A 19,697-nucleotide genomic window follows, 5' to 3' on the forward strand; every position below is an offset into this window, starting at 1 on the left:
ACAGCATTCACACAGCAATTTCTTCAGATATTCTCTAGTTAATATATACTATACTACTCATGCTTATGCATCATCAATGCCACTATCAGCATGTGGTTGTTGTTACACGTTCTATCCACTAGAGGGACTTCCAACATTAGCCTGGCTTTGAAGGGTCATGGCGCATTGCATTTCTTGCACGCCACTTTATTATGTAAATGCTGATTTAAGCAGTATTCACAGTATTGTTATCTGATTCTTTATTCTTCAACTTTCTTTGGTCACCTCTAACTTCAGCATACGTTCAGCTACAAAAAACAATTATTTTTTTTACAATAAAGTCAATGGAGCAATCTTCAAATCCTCTTCAGGCTTCTTCCATTTTGAAAGGCTACTCCTTCCACATACTTTTACCTACAGACTTTATTCAAACTTTAAACTGTTCACAAAACCTTTAGCTATTACAGTTGTATTCAGCTACCTTTAACAGTTTTTGTGGTATCACTGTTTAAGTCAATTGTTCTTTTCAGGCTTTTTCTATGCTTATAATGGAGTAAGTATTGCATTGACTTAGAGTGCGTGATGACATCACTAGAGTGGAAAATCATCTTAAAACCTCTCATGCCCACAATATTTAATTGTCATAAACAATTTATACGTCAACATTTTTACGTCTATTCTTGTCTTTTTTCAGGCAATGTCCTCATTTAAGCAATAGGCATGTAGTTTGAATTATCTGCCTCAAAGCAACAAGATACCCTCATCATCCATCTCCTTATCATTAGCACAAACCCTTTTTTAAAACTGTAATTTTTTACTTTATCTACACAAACAACATGTCTACAGCTTCTGCAAAGTCTTAGGATGCTCAAAGTGAAGAGATATCAGGAATACAGTTTACGTTGCCTGCCTGCCTGGCCTGCCCACCTAACCCTAATATATGAAGTCGAAGCTAACTCTGACAGCTGTAGGGCAGTTAACTAGGGTTGTCACGATACCAAAAATTCAGTAGTCGGTGCCAATACCAGTAAAATTACACGATTCTCATTGCCGATTTCGATACCACGGTAAAAAAAAAAAAAAAAAAAAAAAAAAGATTCCATGTACTTTAACTTGAAACATGAACTTCTTTATTAAAATATTTAAAAAATATCAAAATGTCATAACAAGAAATACAAAACGTGCAATTCATACTTCACAATTCATACAGTGACGTCATTACCATGGATACCTGGCGGGCAAGAAACGCCGATAGAATGGCGCTGAACAGTGGCCAGTCACGGGAATTGCAGCCTTGCAGATTTCCAATACTACAATCCAACTATTTAGACCATATGTCACTCGGAACTTGTGATCCATACACAGCACCCGCTGATGTTTTCATTGCTTTGAAGCTGGTAAAGTCTCTAGCAGACTTGGAGTTTGGAGATATTTACTTTACACCGCACAAAAAATGAAAACCTACAAAAGTACAGATAGCTATCTTTTTTTCAAGAGTGGATGGGTTAACAACGCTGTCGTATGAGAGGTGAAAAACAGGAATATCTTCATAATCAAAGCAAAGGTGAGTGTTACTAGTTAGTTAGCTAGCTAGCTACCAGCTAACGTTTGCTAATCTGTTCCGTCGTGTGATGAAGTCTTCATCTGAATACGTACACCCTGCCTGCTGGCAAATGACAGCTTGATAAGTAGGCTAGTTTTTTTTTTTTTAAACCTTCTGCCAACACTAGGCTATGTATCATGTAGGGTGACCAGATCTCCCGGTTTGACAGGGATAGTCCCGACAAAAGCTGTGTCGGGACGCTAAAATATCCCGGTTTACACCAAACACTATGAAATTGTCCCGGTTGTCAGCGATTACATAACCGACGTGGTCTTATTATAGCCCGATCATTAACTAAACCCATGTAGAAAGACTAATAAAGCGTCCAGCGTATGATTTTAACAATGTGTGTGTGTGTGTGTGTCAGTCAATCGTAGCAGTCTGCGTCTGCATAATCTGTGCAGTCAGCGTTACAATGTCTATTTGTAAAGATTGTTGCAACACCTCTTCTTATTGGTCTCGTTTTAACCAGTCTTTTGCTGACACCTGTGTTAAATTTCACAGTAGGCTTTCAGCCAACAAATTGATTCTTGAGCAAATTCACTCAATTCACACAACAAATATACGTTATAGAATGATGTTCTTGCCCGCCAGCCAGTAGTTGTGACGTCACGTGCAAAGTATGAATAGAGCATAGAACAACATAATAAAGTGCAATTAATGGTCATAGTGCAACAACTAGTGTCCCCAGACACATTCCAGACTTCCAGGCATCTTTTGAAAAAAGGTATTGTGCAAAAACAACAACAGTGTTTCTAACAGTTACATGACCAAAGACGTGACAAACATGCGCAGAGTTTGCGGGGGGGCAGGGGGAGCACTGCCCCCCCTGGTAGCTGAAACGGGTAATTGCATTGTTTCAAAAATGAGTGGAATAATTACTTCTAACATAACCAGATATTGTATAAATATTTTCAAAACACAAAACAACTAAATGGGGATAGGTAATACATCTGATTTCATATACTGCTTTAGTAAAAATAATTTTTTCAGGGCTCTGCCTCTCACCTGAGACCACTGTCGACACATATGCAGGACGCAAAAAACAATAATTTGTTGCACTAGTCGGGACATCTTACCGTGCCAATGTTACAATAAAGGTTGCCTAAATGCCATGTATATAAATTTGCTGTCTAACGCGCTTACTAATTGAATGCGCGTTTTGTGTAGATTTGGACTTTGATACGTTTTATTCCACTTTGTTTAAACGGCGAAGTTCACCTCGTTCACTTGTTTGGAGCTGACTGGTGAATGTGACGCGCGTATAGGCCTTGCTGGATACACCGTGACTCTGTTTGTGAATCTACTGATCGCTGTGGATGACTTGTTTTCATGTCATTGGATTACGGCAAAATACTGATCTTTTTTCTTAACGTGTCTTAACGTTTTATGGTGCGATTGCGCTTGGTTTCTGCGTTTGGAAAGGCATCTCAACAGACTGGAAGTCCAACACTGATTGTTCACTGTTAACCTACATGTTCGTTGAATTTAAGTGTCGGGAGCATTGTCTGTCTATTGTGCTCCAACACAGCCGTGCCCACGGGCGTCAGTTTGGTTTGAAATGTGCTGGGGACAGAGACGCATTCGGAGGTACGTTTCCAGAAGTGCTGGGTACAATGATGCATACGTTTTTTTCTTTTTCACGCATGTCAGATTTAATGTACGTAAACAATGACCAATGATTACCAAATTTCTCTCTAATATTGCTCCTCATAACCACGGAAAACTGTCAAAAAATAGAACCCAAAGTCCAATTATTATGGACGTTATCTGACATTTAGCGTTTCTGCTTCACATTTTCAGCAGGGCAGCGGAGCAGCTGTTGGTTGACTCTCAACGGTTCTCATGGGCTTTATAAGTCCTAACATGAAAAAGCTTAACGTGGTTTAATATACCTAAACAACGATCAATCATCACCACATTTCTGGTTAGATTTTTGACAGTTTTCAGTGGTTATGAGGAGCAATATGAGAGAAATTTGGTAATCATTGTTTAGGTACAAGCTTTTTCCTCGCTTTTTCCTCGCCATAGCCTGTCAAGTTCTTTTGACAGGCATAAGTGATCATTTCAAGATATGGCCATGATAAATTTGGTGATCGTTGTTGAGGTACATTAAACCACGTTAAGCTTTTTCACGTTAAGCAGAACAGGCAGCGTTGTGAACAGAGAAGCGTACAGCCTGCGCAGCAGCAGAGCGGCTGTGTCTGTGCCTGCCCTGTGGGGACAGAGATTGTTGTGGATTTTTTGCATCTGTCGCTCAAGAATTATATGCGTTATGGACTTCTTTTTTTAACTAAATTGAGCTCGAGGTTTTAAATTGTTACAATGTAAATTCAAATCTGCTTAAAAAAATAAACCTATGTTTATTTAGCATGTTTGTTTTGTCCATATGTGATCGTGCTGTGTTCCCCAGGTCTCAGTTGCTACAATGATTTATTTTTTTTTTTGCCCCCCTGGCTCAAATGTCAAACTCCGCCTATGGTTACAAAGCCCGGGTAAATATTGGAGATGTATTTGAAAGATGGAGACAGCTTAGAGCCCAAAAGGACGCAGAGTTGGCTAATTTCCTCCTGAATAGGTAGCTAAGCATTAGCTTCAGGCTAATTTATCACGGCTACAAGGGACGGGCATTTTATGTAATTTCAACATTTGTGTACTCACATAGAATTATATACAGTGGGGGAAATAAGTATTTGACCCCTTTCTGATTTTGCAGGTTTGCCCACTTACAAAGAATACAAAAATCTACAATTTTAATCATATGTACATTCTAACAGTGAAAGACAGAATCCCAAAGAAAATTCCAGAAAATCACATCATATGAATTTATTAAAATTGATAACCATCTGATGAGGAAAAACAAGTATTTGACCCCCTGGACAAACAGCATGTTAATATTTTGTAGAAAAACCATTATTGGCCAGCACAGATGTCAAACGGTTTTTATAGTTGGTGACAAGGTTTGTGCACATTTCGGCAGGGATGTTGGCCCACTCCTCCCTGCAGACAGCCTCCAAATCATTCAGGTTCCGAGGTTGTCGCCTGGCAACTCGAATTTTAAGCTCCCTCCAAAGCTTTTCAATTGGATTCAGGTCTGGAGACTGGCTAGGCCACTCCAGAACCTTGATGTGCTTCTTCTTCAGCCACTCTTTTGTTGCTTTGGCGGTGTGCTTAGGGTCGTTGTCGTGCTGAAACACCCATCCTCGACCCATCTTCAGCTCTCTCACTGAGGGAAGGAGATGTCGGTCCAGAATTCCACGATACATGGCCCCGTCCATCCTCCCCTCAATACGATGGAGTTGTCCCGTCCCCTTGGCTGAAAAGCACCCCCAAAGCATGATGTTGCCACCACCATGCTTGACGGTGGGGATGGTGTTCTTTGGGTTGTACTCGGTGTTCTTTGCCCTCCAAACACAACGAGTTGAGGCCAAAAAGTTCTATTTTGGTCTCATCTGACCACATCACCTTCTTCCAGGCCTCTTCTGAGTCGTCCAGGTGGTGAATGGCGAACTTCATGCGGGCCTGTACATGTTTCTTCTTGAGCAGGGGACCTTGCGTGCGCTGCAGGATTTCAATCCATGGCGGGCGTAGTGTGTTACCAACTGTTTCTTTTGTAACTGTGGTCCCAGCTGCCTTCAGTTGATTCATCAGTTCCCCCCCTTGTGGTTGTGGGATGATTCCTCACTATTCGCATGATCAGGGACACCCCACGAGGCAAGATCTTGTGTGGAGGCCCAGACCGAGGGAGGTTGGCGGTGGTATGGTGCTTCTTCCATTTCCTGATAACTGCACCGACAGTTGATCTTTTCTCTCAAGTTGCTTTCCGATTCTCTTGTAGCCCATCCCAGCCTTGTGCAGATCAACAATCTTGTCCCTGATGTCTGTAGAAAGCTCTTTGGTCTTGCCCATGGTGGTGATGTTGGATGCTGGTTGTTTGGGTGTTGACAGGTGTCTTTTATACAGGTAACGAGGTGAGGCAGGTGTATTTGATGTAGATAATTGGTTCGGATTGGGGCTGTGTCTTAAAGAAAGACTAACTGGCTTGTAGGAGCCAGAATACTTGCTGTTTGTCCAGGGGGTCAAATACTTGTTTTTCCTCATCAGATGGTTATCAATTTTAATAAATTCATATGATGTGATTTTCTGGATTTTTGATTGGGATTCTGTCTTTCACTGTTAGAATGTACATATGATTAAAATTGTAGATTTTTGCATTCTTTGTAAGTGGGCAAACCTGCAAAATCAGCAAGGGTTGAATACTTATTTCCCCCACTGTAGCTAGAGTACCCGAGTTGGTTAATCACAAAAACTATTGAGACAAAGCCAGTAAAGTGATCCCGACCGGTCCTGGCTAACCGTGGCTAACGCCGCCATGCTAATTGCTAACGTTACATCGTCAGTGTTTTGTCATTTTAGAACTGGAAGGGGTCGGTAGTATCGGTTCTCGTGACATCCCTACAGCTAACATAAACTTCAGCTGTCTCCATGACTCTTCCAGCTAAGCTCCTATAACTTGCGTTGGTTAGGAAACAAGAATGAGCTAACTAATGATAACATAAGCATTTGGGCTCGGTATATGTACATTGTTAAATTTATTTCCCATCCTTCTTCCAATTTCTAGCTGCAGCCTGTCACTCCCCCCTGTACTAACGTTACTTGGTACGTTAGCTCTGTGATGTTAAGACCTCACAATGCCTTGAGTTTCTCACTCCTGCTAACTTATTGTTCATCACACGTGACACGACAAAAGCATTTAATTTTCACATGCAGGTAGGCCAAGGAAAGAAGAGGGAGATAAGCTAACGTTAGCCAACATATTTATAAAACAATCACATTCGAATAGTAATTTAAGCATTCGCATAGTATTGATTTTTTTAATATTCTTATTATATTCAAGTTTAAGAATTCATTCCAAAAGCCCTAGTGTGCACACAAGTCAACAAAATATATAACATAGTTCTAGTCGTTTTTAGACATTTTATTGCAGAATATTACATGTAAGCCAGGGTTTTTCCTTCAAAGAAAATTTTTTGGTGCTCCCCAAAGATGTTTTAGCCAGCGTCAAAGTCTTTACTTCCAGCAGTCAACTCCCCTCTCATCCACAGCCACGTGGCTGGCGCCAATATACCAGTTAAGATGCATTGTTTGACTGGACCTGAATGCTCTGCTGTGAAGCTTGCACTAATTAGGGTTGGGTACCTTTCGCATCTGTACCAATACCACTACTGATACCTGGAATTTGGTTCCCGGTACCCAACAATACTTTTTTCCGTACTTTCCCTCTGTAATTACAAAAAAATTCTTTCAGTTGTAAAAATAATTCCAAACCTACTTACTTAGAACATTATTTTATTTATTTAGAATACTTTACATGGCGTTTGCCATAGAGATACACAAACAACATGGCAGCGACAGAGACTAACATTAATTATTTTCTTAACCAGTCGTTTAATTACCGTAATCTCCGCCGAAATGACCGGCAGCTCGCGGTGCTGTGTCCCTGGCTGAGAGTCACCCATTCTTGGTAACTGAACCACCAGACCTGACCTGAAGGAGCACCATGCGGGCCACCAGAGGCGGTGTTGAGGAACTCCTTTGCAGCTCAACACAACTACTAAATGCTGCTGATACAACTGAGCTGTGACAACTGATACAACTTGCAATCGCCGCTCTGTAGCAAGGAGCTCCGCTTCGACGTTTGTTTTTATCGCTACGAAGGAGCTTGCTACCAGCTTGCTACAGGTATGCTACATTCAAGAGACCATGGGATGTTAACGTACGTTACTCAGCAACAGGTGAAAACAGGGGCAAGGTTGCGCAATGACATTAAAATGATTTGAAATTTTAGCGAGGAACGAGAAGTGAATTACCTGTATGTGTGAAAACAGCTTTATCTCACGCATCCGCTCCTTACAGATTAGTGAGGTCACTAAACTTTCCAAAAGCCTGTCTTACACTGGTCAGAAGCATTATGAAAACTTGATTAACATAATATTGTTTGTTTATAAAACAATAAAATGGAATGTAATGGAAATATTTCGGATTTCAAGCTGACTATGAATTGAGCTAAAAAAAAGTGTAAACAACTAAACCAAAGAGGTTATTGTTATAACCTCAAAACTCATTGCAGGAAAAAGTCATGGCTTAAAAGGTACATAACCACCACCATGTGGTCTGGAGTTGCTACACTCTCATTATGGGCTTTCTCATCAGTCTCACTCACAGTGTTACTCAGGAGAAAACAAGTGTGACACCTAGTGGTAGAATTTGGTATACCGGTCAGCGTTTGGCTTAATATCAAACTGGTTTGAAAATGTTTTGCCTTGTTTTTTTATTATGTGTCATTTAACTAAACTGACTTGTATGGCCCCCCTCATAGCCTACTTACTAGGTCCATATAGCATACACTTTTATTTATTCACTTATTTTAATTTGGGCATGTATTAGGTATGCATCTCCATATTGATTAAACTATGTTTAATTTTGGTTTGCATCAATAAACTTGGATTTACTGAGCACAGCTATTCTTAATTTTAAATCTGGATTTACTCATTTTAAACCAACCCGTCAATTATTAAATATAAAGTCTGGTGTAAACATAGTGATGACACTGCATTACTCACCAGCCTGCCGTTTTCTGAGTGTGACATAAGGCAATAGATCATGGCGGGTGATAATCCTTAAAAGCTGGAGAACGTGTCGAAAGTTAGTCTCATCACAGCGACCCTGGCGCTCTAGTGCCAGCAAGAAATCCCTTCCACTCCTGATGCCGCCACGCTCATACTCATCAATCACGTCAACAAACAGGAATGACAGTACCCTGACATCCCGATGGGTTAGCTGGGCTCCAACTATGTCAAACATGCGGTGAAGAGAGTATAGCCCATGGGAGTTATCCACTGCTTCCTCAGGCCACGGCTCAAAGCCCCCATCTCTTCTGGACAAGCTTGAGTTGGTGCAGGAGGCAGAGACGTTTCTGTTGGCCACCTCCCCACTGGTTGCTGCCACAGCAGAGGTGCCCGGCCTGCCTGTCAGAGCTCTGGGATCCAGAGCCCCAGCAGTTGCACTGCTCTGACTCGAGTCCAGCTGATTGTCCTGAATGTGAGGCCGGGCCTGCTGAGCAGAGGAGTTCTGGGCAAGCTGGGGAGGAATAACAGCATTGGGAAGCTGTGGCTGCTGTGATGTCATCTCAGGACCCGATAATGAAAAGGGATGCTTGAATCCCTGCAACTCCAGCTGTCTTCCTCTGCTCCAGCTGATAAACTATGTACAGAGAGTGAGAGATCACATATAATATTATATCATATATCTCATTTTATGAGCGATTTTACCATCAGTTGCCATCATTTATCAATAACCAACAACATACAACTGCAAACACCTGAAGGGGTTTCCCAACTTATTATAGTGGAGGTGAGCCACCTCTGCTACCGTCAGAAAATACAATAATTTTTTCATTAAATAAAACATTCAGAAAAACAGAACAGAGCCTCAACATAACACAGCCATGGTCATTTAATGGAGGAACTGTGTAGGGTTGGGTGTTATCATGAAATATACTGTAGCTTAGTTTCCATCCACACATTTTTATGCAAATTAAATAATATTGAATGAAAAATGCCTTATGGAAACAGTAAAATTCAATTGAATTTCATAAATATCGACACAAAGTTTATGCATTCGATCTTATCGGATTTTCTCTTAATCGGTAAACAGCTTAAGACTTAAACACTGATGGAAACGTTATTTGTAGACTGGACTAGATTTGAATGAATTTTAGGTCATGTTATGGTTGCAACCCACCATAAAACCAAGAAGAATAAGTTTTAGGTCATTTCCGCTACCTAGGCTATTTTCGCTTTCTTTGTAGACATGGCGGGTGTCAAAGATAGATATACGTGAGTGGAAGAACTAAGACTTTTTTAATTTAATTTACGAGCGAAATATAACAGTTATTTTAGATAGCAAAAATCTAAGAAATGCCATAATTTATCAAGAACTTATGAAGGAAATGGCCAGCAAAGGTTACGACAAGCCGCGGGGCGTCCTCCGGAGTAAATGGAAGGTGATCAAACAGCGATACATGTCTCAAAAAAGAGTTGTCTCGCAGTGGTGCCATCGTAACTTTATTGGCTTCTAATATTAACAGCTCAGGTATGATATCACGTTATCGTTCTCATTTACAACTTTGAGGAACGCGTTAAGCATTGATCATATAATTGTCTGCATGCATATGAATCTTGTCCATTTTAGCCAAGACTTCCACTATTGATGAGTAACAGAGCAATAATGAGGGAGAAGGTACAGAGTCTACAGGTATTTAAATAAAGATTATTTTCCAATTAAATTCATGTTTCAAGTGTTAGTGAATGCATCGTTTGTTGTCACAAACTGCTACACAATACTGTTTTTAAAAATGTGGTGTAGCTTTAACCCACTGTACTGAAAATGTCTTAAGGTTTAGACTGGGCTGGCTCCTTACAGATGATAATACAATTGTCTGCATTGTTGTCTACAACACAATCACTACACCAGGGTTTCTGCTATATATCCTTCAGCTGTTTATGAAAAGTTATAAAGTCGTAATTACACGACTCTGCAGAGCCGTCTGCTCTACTGAAGTCAAGCGAACAGTCATCCTGTCTCTCTCCCCATTGAGGGTGAGCAACTGGAACAGTGACAGGACGTCATCACTCTGACAAACAGCGCCGAAAAGCCCCAACATGAAAACCACACTCACACGGGTCACGTAAAATATGTTAGCTACAGCTATTGTATATTGGAAAATAAGTGTTGTGGACACTGAATTTGATGAATTTACTCTTTATCAGACCCCAGATGAGATAAAAAGCTAACGTTAGCGAACCCTGCGGTCCCTCTGCGTCTGACCCATTGCAGGCAACGTTAATACAGCGTGGAACAGGAGGGCAATGGCTTGCCACATCTGGCGCAAGGGACGGGCCAAAACACAACAGGTCAAATGTTGTCTTGGTCATCCGAAAACGTGAAGTGTCTCTGAACCACAATCTCCAGGAACAGTTTGGAGAGCAGTCGTTCCCAAATTACAGCTAGCTACATGGCTCGTTGTGTGAGAGTGAGAGCGCGGTCAGCGAGCTTGTTACATCAGCAATCTCTTACCACATGTTACACACAATGTCACGCCACCTAGCTATACAACATATACCTAAATGTCTTATAAAGCTAACAACGGTGTCCGATTTCAGTTAATGAATATTTGTGAAGTTTAGCTAGGTGTTTAGTTAGCTGCGACTGTCCCTTCAATCCTATCTATGTGTAGCTACAAATCACAGATAGTTAGCTTCATTTTTGGTCATTATTCGAGTATATTTACAGTTTGAATTTCGTCACGCCACTTATACAACATCTAACTAAATGTTTTATAAAGCTGACAACGGTGTCCGATTTCAAGTTAATTAATATTTGTGAACTGTAAGGGTTTCGTTAGCTGCGACTGTCCCTTCAATCCTATCTATGTGTAGCTACAAATCACGGATAGTTAGCTTCATTTTTGGTCGTAATTCGAGTATATTTACAGTTTGAATTTCATCACGCCACTTATACAACATCTAACTAAATGTTTTATAAGGCTAACAACGGTGTCTGATTTCAAGTTAATGAATATTTGTGAACTGCAAGGGGTTCGTTAGCTATGACTGTCCCTAGAATCCTAGCTGTGTGTAGCTAGCTACAAATCACGGATAGTTAGCTTCATTTTTGGTCGTAATTCGGAGTATATTTACAGTTTGAATTTCGTCACGCCACTTATACAACATCTAACTAAATGTCTTATAAAGCTAACAACGGTGTTCGATTTCAAGTTAATGAATATTTGTGAAGACTAGGGGTTTTGTTAGCTATGACTGTCCCTTCAATCCCAGCTGTGTGTAGCTACAAATCACGGATAGATGGCTTCATTTTTGGTCGTAATTCGAGTATATTTACAGTGTGAATTTCGTCACGCCACTTATACAACATCTAACTAAATGTCTTATAAAGCTAACAAGGGTGTCCGATTTCAAGTTAATGAATTTTTGTGAATTCCAGAGGAATTCTAAGAGGAGGCTAGCTAGCTCCATCCAGCCACAGGCTCTATCAATGAGACTCGCGGACAAGAGGCATGTATTTCACCGATTGTTTGTTTAAATAACTCAACACATTATAATTACACACATTATAAGATTAACTAGAACCTGTGGTAAGAGATCGCTGGCGTAACAAGCTCGCTGACCACGCTCTCACTCACACACACCTGGCATTAGGAAGAGGAGAACTGCAGGCCCTGGAGCTCTGTCAGAGGCAGGCCGTGCGGCGAGGCAGTAACCCAGGCAGCACTGGCCGCTGAAGTCCGACACACAGTCGGACAAAATTTGCAATTAGACATACATTTTTGTAAAACTGCCCATATTTGAGCTTTACATAGTTGATTTCTCGCATAAAAAAGTTTCAGAAGTGAATTTTGTAATGGAATAGCAGAGATCTGCATGACCTAGATTCAGAAGACTACCTGATCTCAGGTCAGTTGTGTAGCCTATGTAAATGTTGGGGCATGACCGTTCTCTTAATACACCCATGGGCTGACAAAGGTTCCGGTTTTTGGGAGGTTGACGTCAACTTCCAGCTTTGTTGAGATTCGCCCGTTTTCAGCGGCAGTTTCAAAATATGAGATTTTCATAGTAAAGGGGTGTCAATGGGATTTTGAGCTCATGTATGTCCTATTTACCCACTGAACTGTCGTTATTCAACTATGACAAGGGTAAAATCGGTTTTGCATTCTATCCCCCCTTTAATCATTTTTAGGTAGATGGCGCGTTTGAGTTTGGCAAGCAAACTATGTTCACAAATGTTAGCTTGAAAGTTGTGCGATAATGAATGGAAACACCTTAAAATGTCTCAAATCTATTTGATATACCGCAAAACAGTGTGACTTGAGCAAAGTTTGAGCATCAAAGACATTTTCTGCATTCTGATCATTTATAGGCACCCATTTATGGTGAAAACTTCTTTATGTCATCAAAACACAAAATGTTGGTGGCAGGTAAAAAATTAAAAAATATATGCAGTAAGTAGGCTTTTCACATCAGGGACCTTGCCTGGATCCAACTACACGTGACTCCAAAGTCCTGTTTGTTTTATTAATTTGAACAGGGCTTGACAGTAACTTTTTTTCCCCAAAGGAGCTTTTGCTCCTAAATTGAAAAATGTCCGGTATTGACCGAATCACGCCGGTATTACAGAGTATTGGTTCACGTAAAATCTAACGGTGCCAAATTTCGAGAGCGTGTAAGTGCAAGCTTATCTGTCCTCTCTGCATGTTGACAGAGAGCAGAGCTCCGACACACACACACAGAAGTGCGGACGGAGCAAACTACATCAGCTCAGCAGTTTTTTTGAAGTCAGTGAGTCACGGCAATACCAATAAAGTGGTTTCAAGAGTGGTTACAGTTTTTCAAAACTCCACGCAGACCCCATTTACTGTGATATGATATTATTGGTGAGCCGAAAGCAGTCGTGGTGCTGTTGACGTTACACTTCCTTTGAGACAAGCAGGCACAATAGTGGTTTCTATGCCCTGGGGACTGACTGACAGGCTGAGGTTGTAAGGCAAGGCAACTTTATTTCTATAGCACCTTTCAGCAACAAGGCAATTCAAAGTGATTTACATGAAACATTAAAGAGCAATTAAAAACGGTCATGATGAAAATAAAACAGGCTTAAAAAGAATAATATACAAATACAAGAATAAAAGTTGAATAATTATTCAATTGAATAGGTTGTAGGGACGGGTTTGGGAGGAGAGAGGGAGGGGATTTATTTGTATTTAATTTCTGCCAGTGTAAAATATTCTAAATAAATAACAATGTTCTAAGTAAATAGGATAAACAGGTTTGCAATTATTTTTACAACTGAATTTTTTTTTTTTGCAATTACAGAGGGAAAGTACCGAAGAAAGTACCATTGGGTACCAGGAACCAATTTTCAGGTACCGGTATCAGTACGGATATTGGTTCAGATGCGAAAGGTACCCAACCCTAGTAACATTAGCCTACAGTTGGCTAGTAGCTAGGTTAAACACGATTAAAATGCTGACAGTTAAACAGTGTACATTTTGACTATTTCACTGTAGATGTACAACAGTGCAACTGCCATTGTCAGAAATACAACACAGGCATGCGTTCACTTGAAACTGGTAAGCCTCATGGTGCATTCAAAGTAAAATACCCTTTTCCCATGTAATGGTTGTTTTTGTCATTAACAGCAATTTACTGGTGAAATAAGTTATTGTTATAAGTTACTATCACATTGTTAATAAATCATTCACTTTTGACCATATGGCCTTAGCAATAAACAAGTCGTTCTTTAATGTTGCCGACTGTCGTTTGGTGCTCTACTTTTTATTTTTAAATCTTTTTTTAAGTATCCGTTCAGGCACCGTTTGATACCCAACGATACCTAACTGATCAATAAATGATGTTGAATATAGCCTACAGTAGTAGTGTAATGAACCACCCCTACGGTTCTGTATGCATGCAGATTAATTGCAAAGTTGAACTATCATAGTGTAAAATTAACTGCCGCTGTTGTGTGAATGGGGCGCGACAGAGTTCCTTTTGCAGCGGGACAAAGTCGCCTCTCAGCTGGTTTAGGGAGGCAATGCTGATGGGCGCACCTGTGGTTTTCATGTGTACTCCAATACAGCAGAGCGTTCAGGTCCAGTCAAAACAATGCAGCTTAGCTGGCTTATCAGTATGCTGCAGACTGAAAGTGGCGGAGTAATGCTTTGGACCTTCAGTAGCGTCTGCAGCAACTCAAACCCTGCCAGACCGGAGCTGCTGCCTGCTCTCCTCATTTGCCAGGAGCTAGCTAGTAGTAATATAAGCATACGTCGCGGTGCCTCCCCCTCCACCGGACAGCAGCTCCGGTCTGGCAGATGCCGCAACTGCTGTTTGCTGCTGTCTGCTCTCCTCCCGGTGAAGTATTCTCCTAGGGGCTGGGAGTGAAGCCTCTAGGAGAATACTATTTTTTAGTATAGCTATAGTATTAGCTAATAATTACAAAATACACAATATTGATTCATGATAACAATCATCCATTTTGGGAGTTTACAAAGAGGGAGTGAAGGCACCAGTGAAGCTATAGCCTTACTCTGTCCTTTCAATGTCAATTAAAACAAGCATTACTGTAGAATTACTATTAATTATTAGAGTGCAAAGCCAATAAATAATATAATAAATTCAATAAATTGACTGAACTCATATTTGTAGATGCAGAATAGTATTTTAGTTTGGATGAATCATTACAAAGTATATTTGATTAATAGATTAACAATTTGGAAGTTTTTTCCCTCTTTTTTTCAGGGCCAGTAAACATATACAAGGGGCCAATAAAACCCTGATCTACTGGCCTGGGGGAAAAGATGTTATGTTGGACTCTGGAGAGTATAACCGAAATAATCGACATGGCAATATTACATGAGTTAGAGGGTCTGAATATCGGTTTCGATTATTTTTTGACTAATTATCCACCTATAGCATTGACAGCGTGGTCACAACTTGATGTGTTTTTAAGAGACTCTGTTTGTTATATCGGTTCTTTTCATGCCATGCCTACTAGGGCTGCACGATATGAGGAAAATATGCAATATGCAAAATGTTGTTGAATATTGTAATAACATTACGTGAGATGAATAAACAGATACTAAAGTGCACACTTCTGTTGTTTTCAGTTTTCTGCTAAAATACAACAAATTGCTTGTTGAATTTAAAATCATTTTCAACACTTTTATCGAACAAATTGAACTTTAAATTAAATATGAAAGGCCCCACTAAAAAAAGAATGACGTTACATTTTATAGTGCAGTTTTCAACAGATATTTTCTTTCAACTTACACATCTCTGAGTGTCTTTCTGGATATGTTGCAGCCTTTAAAAAACAAGATTTATTTTTAAGCTAAGCCTGGAACCAGGTCAAACAGCTACAAGATGAATTGTGACCATAAAATGTTTGATTCGACACAAAAGAACATTTTTACAATGACAAAAAAAGGACCGTTTTGACTGTGTACAGAAACGATCATAGACTTCAGTGGTAGCCGTTTGCAAGTTTGCGGGTGCAGTAAACATTTACATGGTAACAACGAGCTCTACCAAGGGAGACTTTGCTGTTATGCTTAGGATTGTGGGTAGTGTAGTACTTCTTCTTGACATGGCAAATGAAACATGTTTTTCTTAAAACAAAGTTGATTTCATACGGACTTCTAGCTTCTACAGGCACATTAACCATAGTTTCACGATCTCACAGCTTGGGGTCAGTCTACCTTGGATGATTTAGACATTATAGCTGATAATAAAAATCCTTAAGGAGAAAATAAATACGATTTTTACTTCCAGAACCACCCTGCAGGTCGCTCATTAAACCGTAACACCGGTGTAAATCCGGTATTAACCCAGTGTCAACCTGGTGTGACTGTTGGGTTAAGGGATTGTTTAATAATGGAACATCAAACATCTGAGAAACCCAATAAATAATGATAAAAAAAGAAACCCTGAGAATACTGTCACATTTGGCTGGAAGAGCACCACAAGAATAAAAAGGCATGGCAGAAATGGAATCAGTGAGGTAGAAATCGGTCAATCCAGTCTTACTCTCGACATTGATATTTAGTCACGTTTGACTGTCATTTTATCAATGCCACATCCACTTTGCTCACGATGAACACGCGGGGCAAAATGCAATTATAAACACATGAAATCACCATTGTCATCATAAGGCCATTTGGACTACAATCCATCTAATAAATCAGGAAACCTGTGTGTGTGTGTGTGTGTGTGTGTGTGTGTGTGTGTGTGTGTGTGTGTGTGTGTGTGTGTGTGTGGGGTCTGTCTTTGAAATATCTCATCCAATCTACTTCACACTTGGTTTCCTGGGTACCCAATGAACTTGGGGTTTGGATTTTTGAGCATTTGGACAGCATTGGATATTATAAAAGTGTGAATAAAACTAAACTTAAAATTAAAATTGACATTAATAAAAACAAAAAACCCAGCTGGCTGTTGACACACTCTGTACAGCGCAATCATGTAACACTGCTTCCAACATTACGTGATTGCTGGATATACCTAGCAAAATAATGCTGGCTTTTCTGTGTATATCCTTCACAATTAAAGCCCAGCCTAAATTCACTCAGAGCATTTCGTTAAGAGGAAACTCAATAAAAAAAGCCATTTTCCAACACTAAATATCAAAGAAAAGCCAGACACTTTATCGTATTAAATTGCTGTGAGCTGTACATTCACCACTTCTAAATAGAGGCAGAACAATTTTGGATCTTCCTCCACAGCGCTGTGCAGATAGTAAGTTTGGCAATGCAAGACTATTTCGGAGCTGACCGTGCAAAGACAGCAGTTTTCATCAGACTCACCCTGGGACCGGTTAATTAAGTGTACATACATCTACATAGACTGTCTATTCCGGTTAACTGTGTTATTACTGACCTATATCACTATCCAGATCACAATTTGCACTAACTGTATATTGACTCTTCACTACATTTCAGCATTTACATAGACTGCCTATTCATATTGCGTTATAACTGATTCACCACTAACACCACTAACTAGATAACAATTTGCACTAACTGTTCTTGTTTTGTTTGGCTCTACACTACATCTCAGCAGTGTTATAGACTGTCTATTCATGTATATTGTGTTACTACCATATCACTTTCACATATCCTTAGTCTTACTTACACCTCACTTTGCACAGGATACTTAATCTGCACTTTATGTAGCCTTTTGTATTGTGTATTCCTGTATTGAATGTGAAACTGTATGTTGTCCTGCACGCTTATGCTTTTCTTGGCCAGGTCGCCGTTGCAAATGAGAACCTGTTCTCAACGGCCTACCCGGTTAAATAAATTAAAAAAACATATCCAGCTTTAACAACTAGCTGGGTGCCAAAATGAAGTTAGCTAGCAAGCTGGCTAACGATAGCAATATGTTGATATCTGTAAAGGTGCACAATCGGACGGAAAACTGGTCCGTGTTTTGGTATTTGCACTAAAAAGCTAAAAACTGTATACGTTACAGTAACGTACATCATATCCCTTTGATTAGCGTCTTGGTTTGTTTTGACTGCTCATCGCTAGCCTTAGTCCACGTTTGCTGTCATCGTTAACGTTACCAAAGCTAACTTCTATAACACCACGCCACATGAAGCTGTCAGCAATAAAAAAAGACATATATAGCTAATTATACAACAATAACTTTACATTACCTCCTGTCCTTATGGATATTCCTGACGAGTCCGACACAATCACAGTTCGGTAACGTTAGGCAGCTAAGGCGAAGTTAGCCTCCCAGTGCTAATAGCACAGCAAAGCTTCTTTCAGGTCAGAAAACGATTTCGTTTAATTGTTTTGATCGACTACACGATAAATGCTTAATAGATATTTTCCTGTCTCTTGGTGTGCGGCACGACTTATTTCTGGCCAGACATTAGAGTTTGTTTCATGGTTTTGGTCCTCAGACTGACTTTACAGGAAAAATAAGCAGACAATTTTCGTTCTTCGGCCAAAATGAAAGAACTTCCAGTTCACAGTTCACAGGTCACAGTTCTTCTTCTTCTTCTTCTTCTTCTTCTTCTTCGTCTTCTTCTTCTACTACTACTTCCGTCATCTTCGTTAAGGTGTATTGGCGGTTGGCAAACAACGATTTGGTGACTTACCGCCACCAACTGGTATGTGAGCGAAACTATTGAACATTTGTTTTTCTCTTGTCCAGTGATGAAAATATTCTGGCAAGACGTCATGAATTGGCTGGAAACAAAAATGGAGAAAATTACACAATTAAAGTTGGAGCAAATTCTTTTTGGTAATGAAAATCTTCCAAAAGAACTTTTTAGAATTTACAATATCATAACAATTATGGGTAAATACCATATCCATAAATGTAAATGGCAAAACAAAAATCCATCCCTAATGGTGTTTAAAATTGAACTGAGGGAATACTTTGCTTCTTTGAAACTTCTGAAAGACTCCAGTGATAACATTTACTCTCTATGTGAGGATGTCTTAAAATATTTGTCATTATAATTTGTAAAGCTTCCATGTAATTTTATTTTAAGAATATATGAAGACTGAGGACAATATATGTATGTGAACAACTTTGACGTGCCTTATGGACTGTAATGCCTTTACTTAATTTATTTTATTTTAGTTTTATTTGTATTTACTTCTTTTTTATTGTAATTTGTTCTATTTCACTGTATTTAACTATGTTCTGCACATTAGTCTCCCAACGAGAGATTTTGTAAATTGTGTTTTGTTAATAAGTGTTTAAGAAAAAAAGAAAAAGAAAAGAAAAACTGGTATGTGAGCTATGCGCTCGCTATGTTCCAATTCAGGGGCTGCAGCCTTTTTTTTGTCTTCAAAAAACTTTATTATTCAGGTAAAGATACAAAAATACAATGAAAACATTAAATGCATACACAGACAGATGTCTTTCTAATTTGTCAGTCCTTTTAAAGTTTCAAAATATAATTTCGTGTCACTTTTAAATTGGTGAATATTTGGTTTTCTTTCAGACCATTTGCATTTATGGATATACATTTTTCCAAATAAAATTAAAAGATTCAAGATGAAAACATGGCATTATCCAAATCAATTTCTTCATAGTAAAAAATAATATCTCTACTTTGTAATTTTTATCTTAGAGCCACACAATACATGAAATACATTCTCAACATCAATCCAGAACCATCTGACATATAAACATTCACAAAACAAATGTGCCATCGTCTCTGTGAAAACACCACAAACTATGCAGGATTCAGAAAGCGCGACGAAGGCTGAATGAGCTTAACAGCCGCTGGGTCTAATGTTAAGCGCTCCACTGACCCACTGCCGCTGGGTCTAACATTAGCGGTCCACTGACTAACTGCCTGTTAGTTTCTCTGTTGGCCCTGCCCTTTTTGTCTCTGATGTGTTCCCCCTTTCTCCTCCCAGCTGCTGCTGCCAGCTGATCGCGCACACCTGGTAATCATTCCACCATCACCTTCTCCCGCCGCACACATCTGCCTCCCATCTACAATCAAGATC

The 19,697-nt window shown here is 39.7% G+C and overlaps 1 protein-coding gene across 2 annotated transcripts in view; it reads right to left on the bottom strand.

Annotated features, from left to right (window-relative positions):
* dedd (death effector domain containing) overlaps window positions 1–18,260 on the bottom strand; it is a 33,225-nt gene extending 14,965 nt beyond the window's left edge. For both annotated transcript variants that reach the window (XM_028582114.1, XM_028582113.1), the window contains exons 1-2: window positions 17,876–18,260; window positions 8,206–8,845 (exon numbers count right to left, since the gene is read on the bottom strand). In XM_028582114.1, the coding sequence (XP_028437915.1) occupies window positions 8,206–8,770 (565 nt within the window). In that variant the 5' untranslated portion in view covers window positions 8,771–8,845; window positions 17,876–18,260. The remainder of the gene's footprint in view (window positions 1–8,205; window positions 8,846–17,875) is intronic.
* Between the last annotated feature and the right edge of the window lie 1,437 nt (window positions 18,261–19,697).

This window comes from Perca flavescens, chromosome 7, assembly GCF_004354835.1.
Source record: "Perca flavescens isolate YP-PL-M2 chromosome 7, PFLA_1.0, whole genome shotgun sequence".
Lineage (NCBI taxonomy): Eukaryota > Metazoa > Chordata > Actinopteri > Perciformes > Percidae > Perca > Perca flavescens.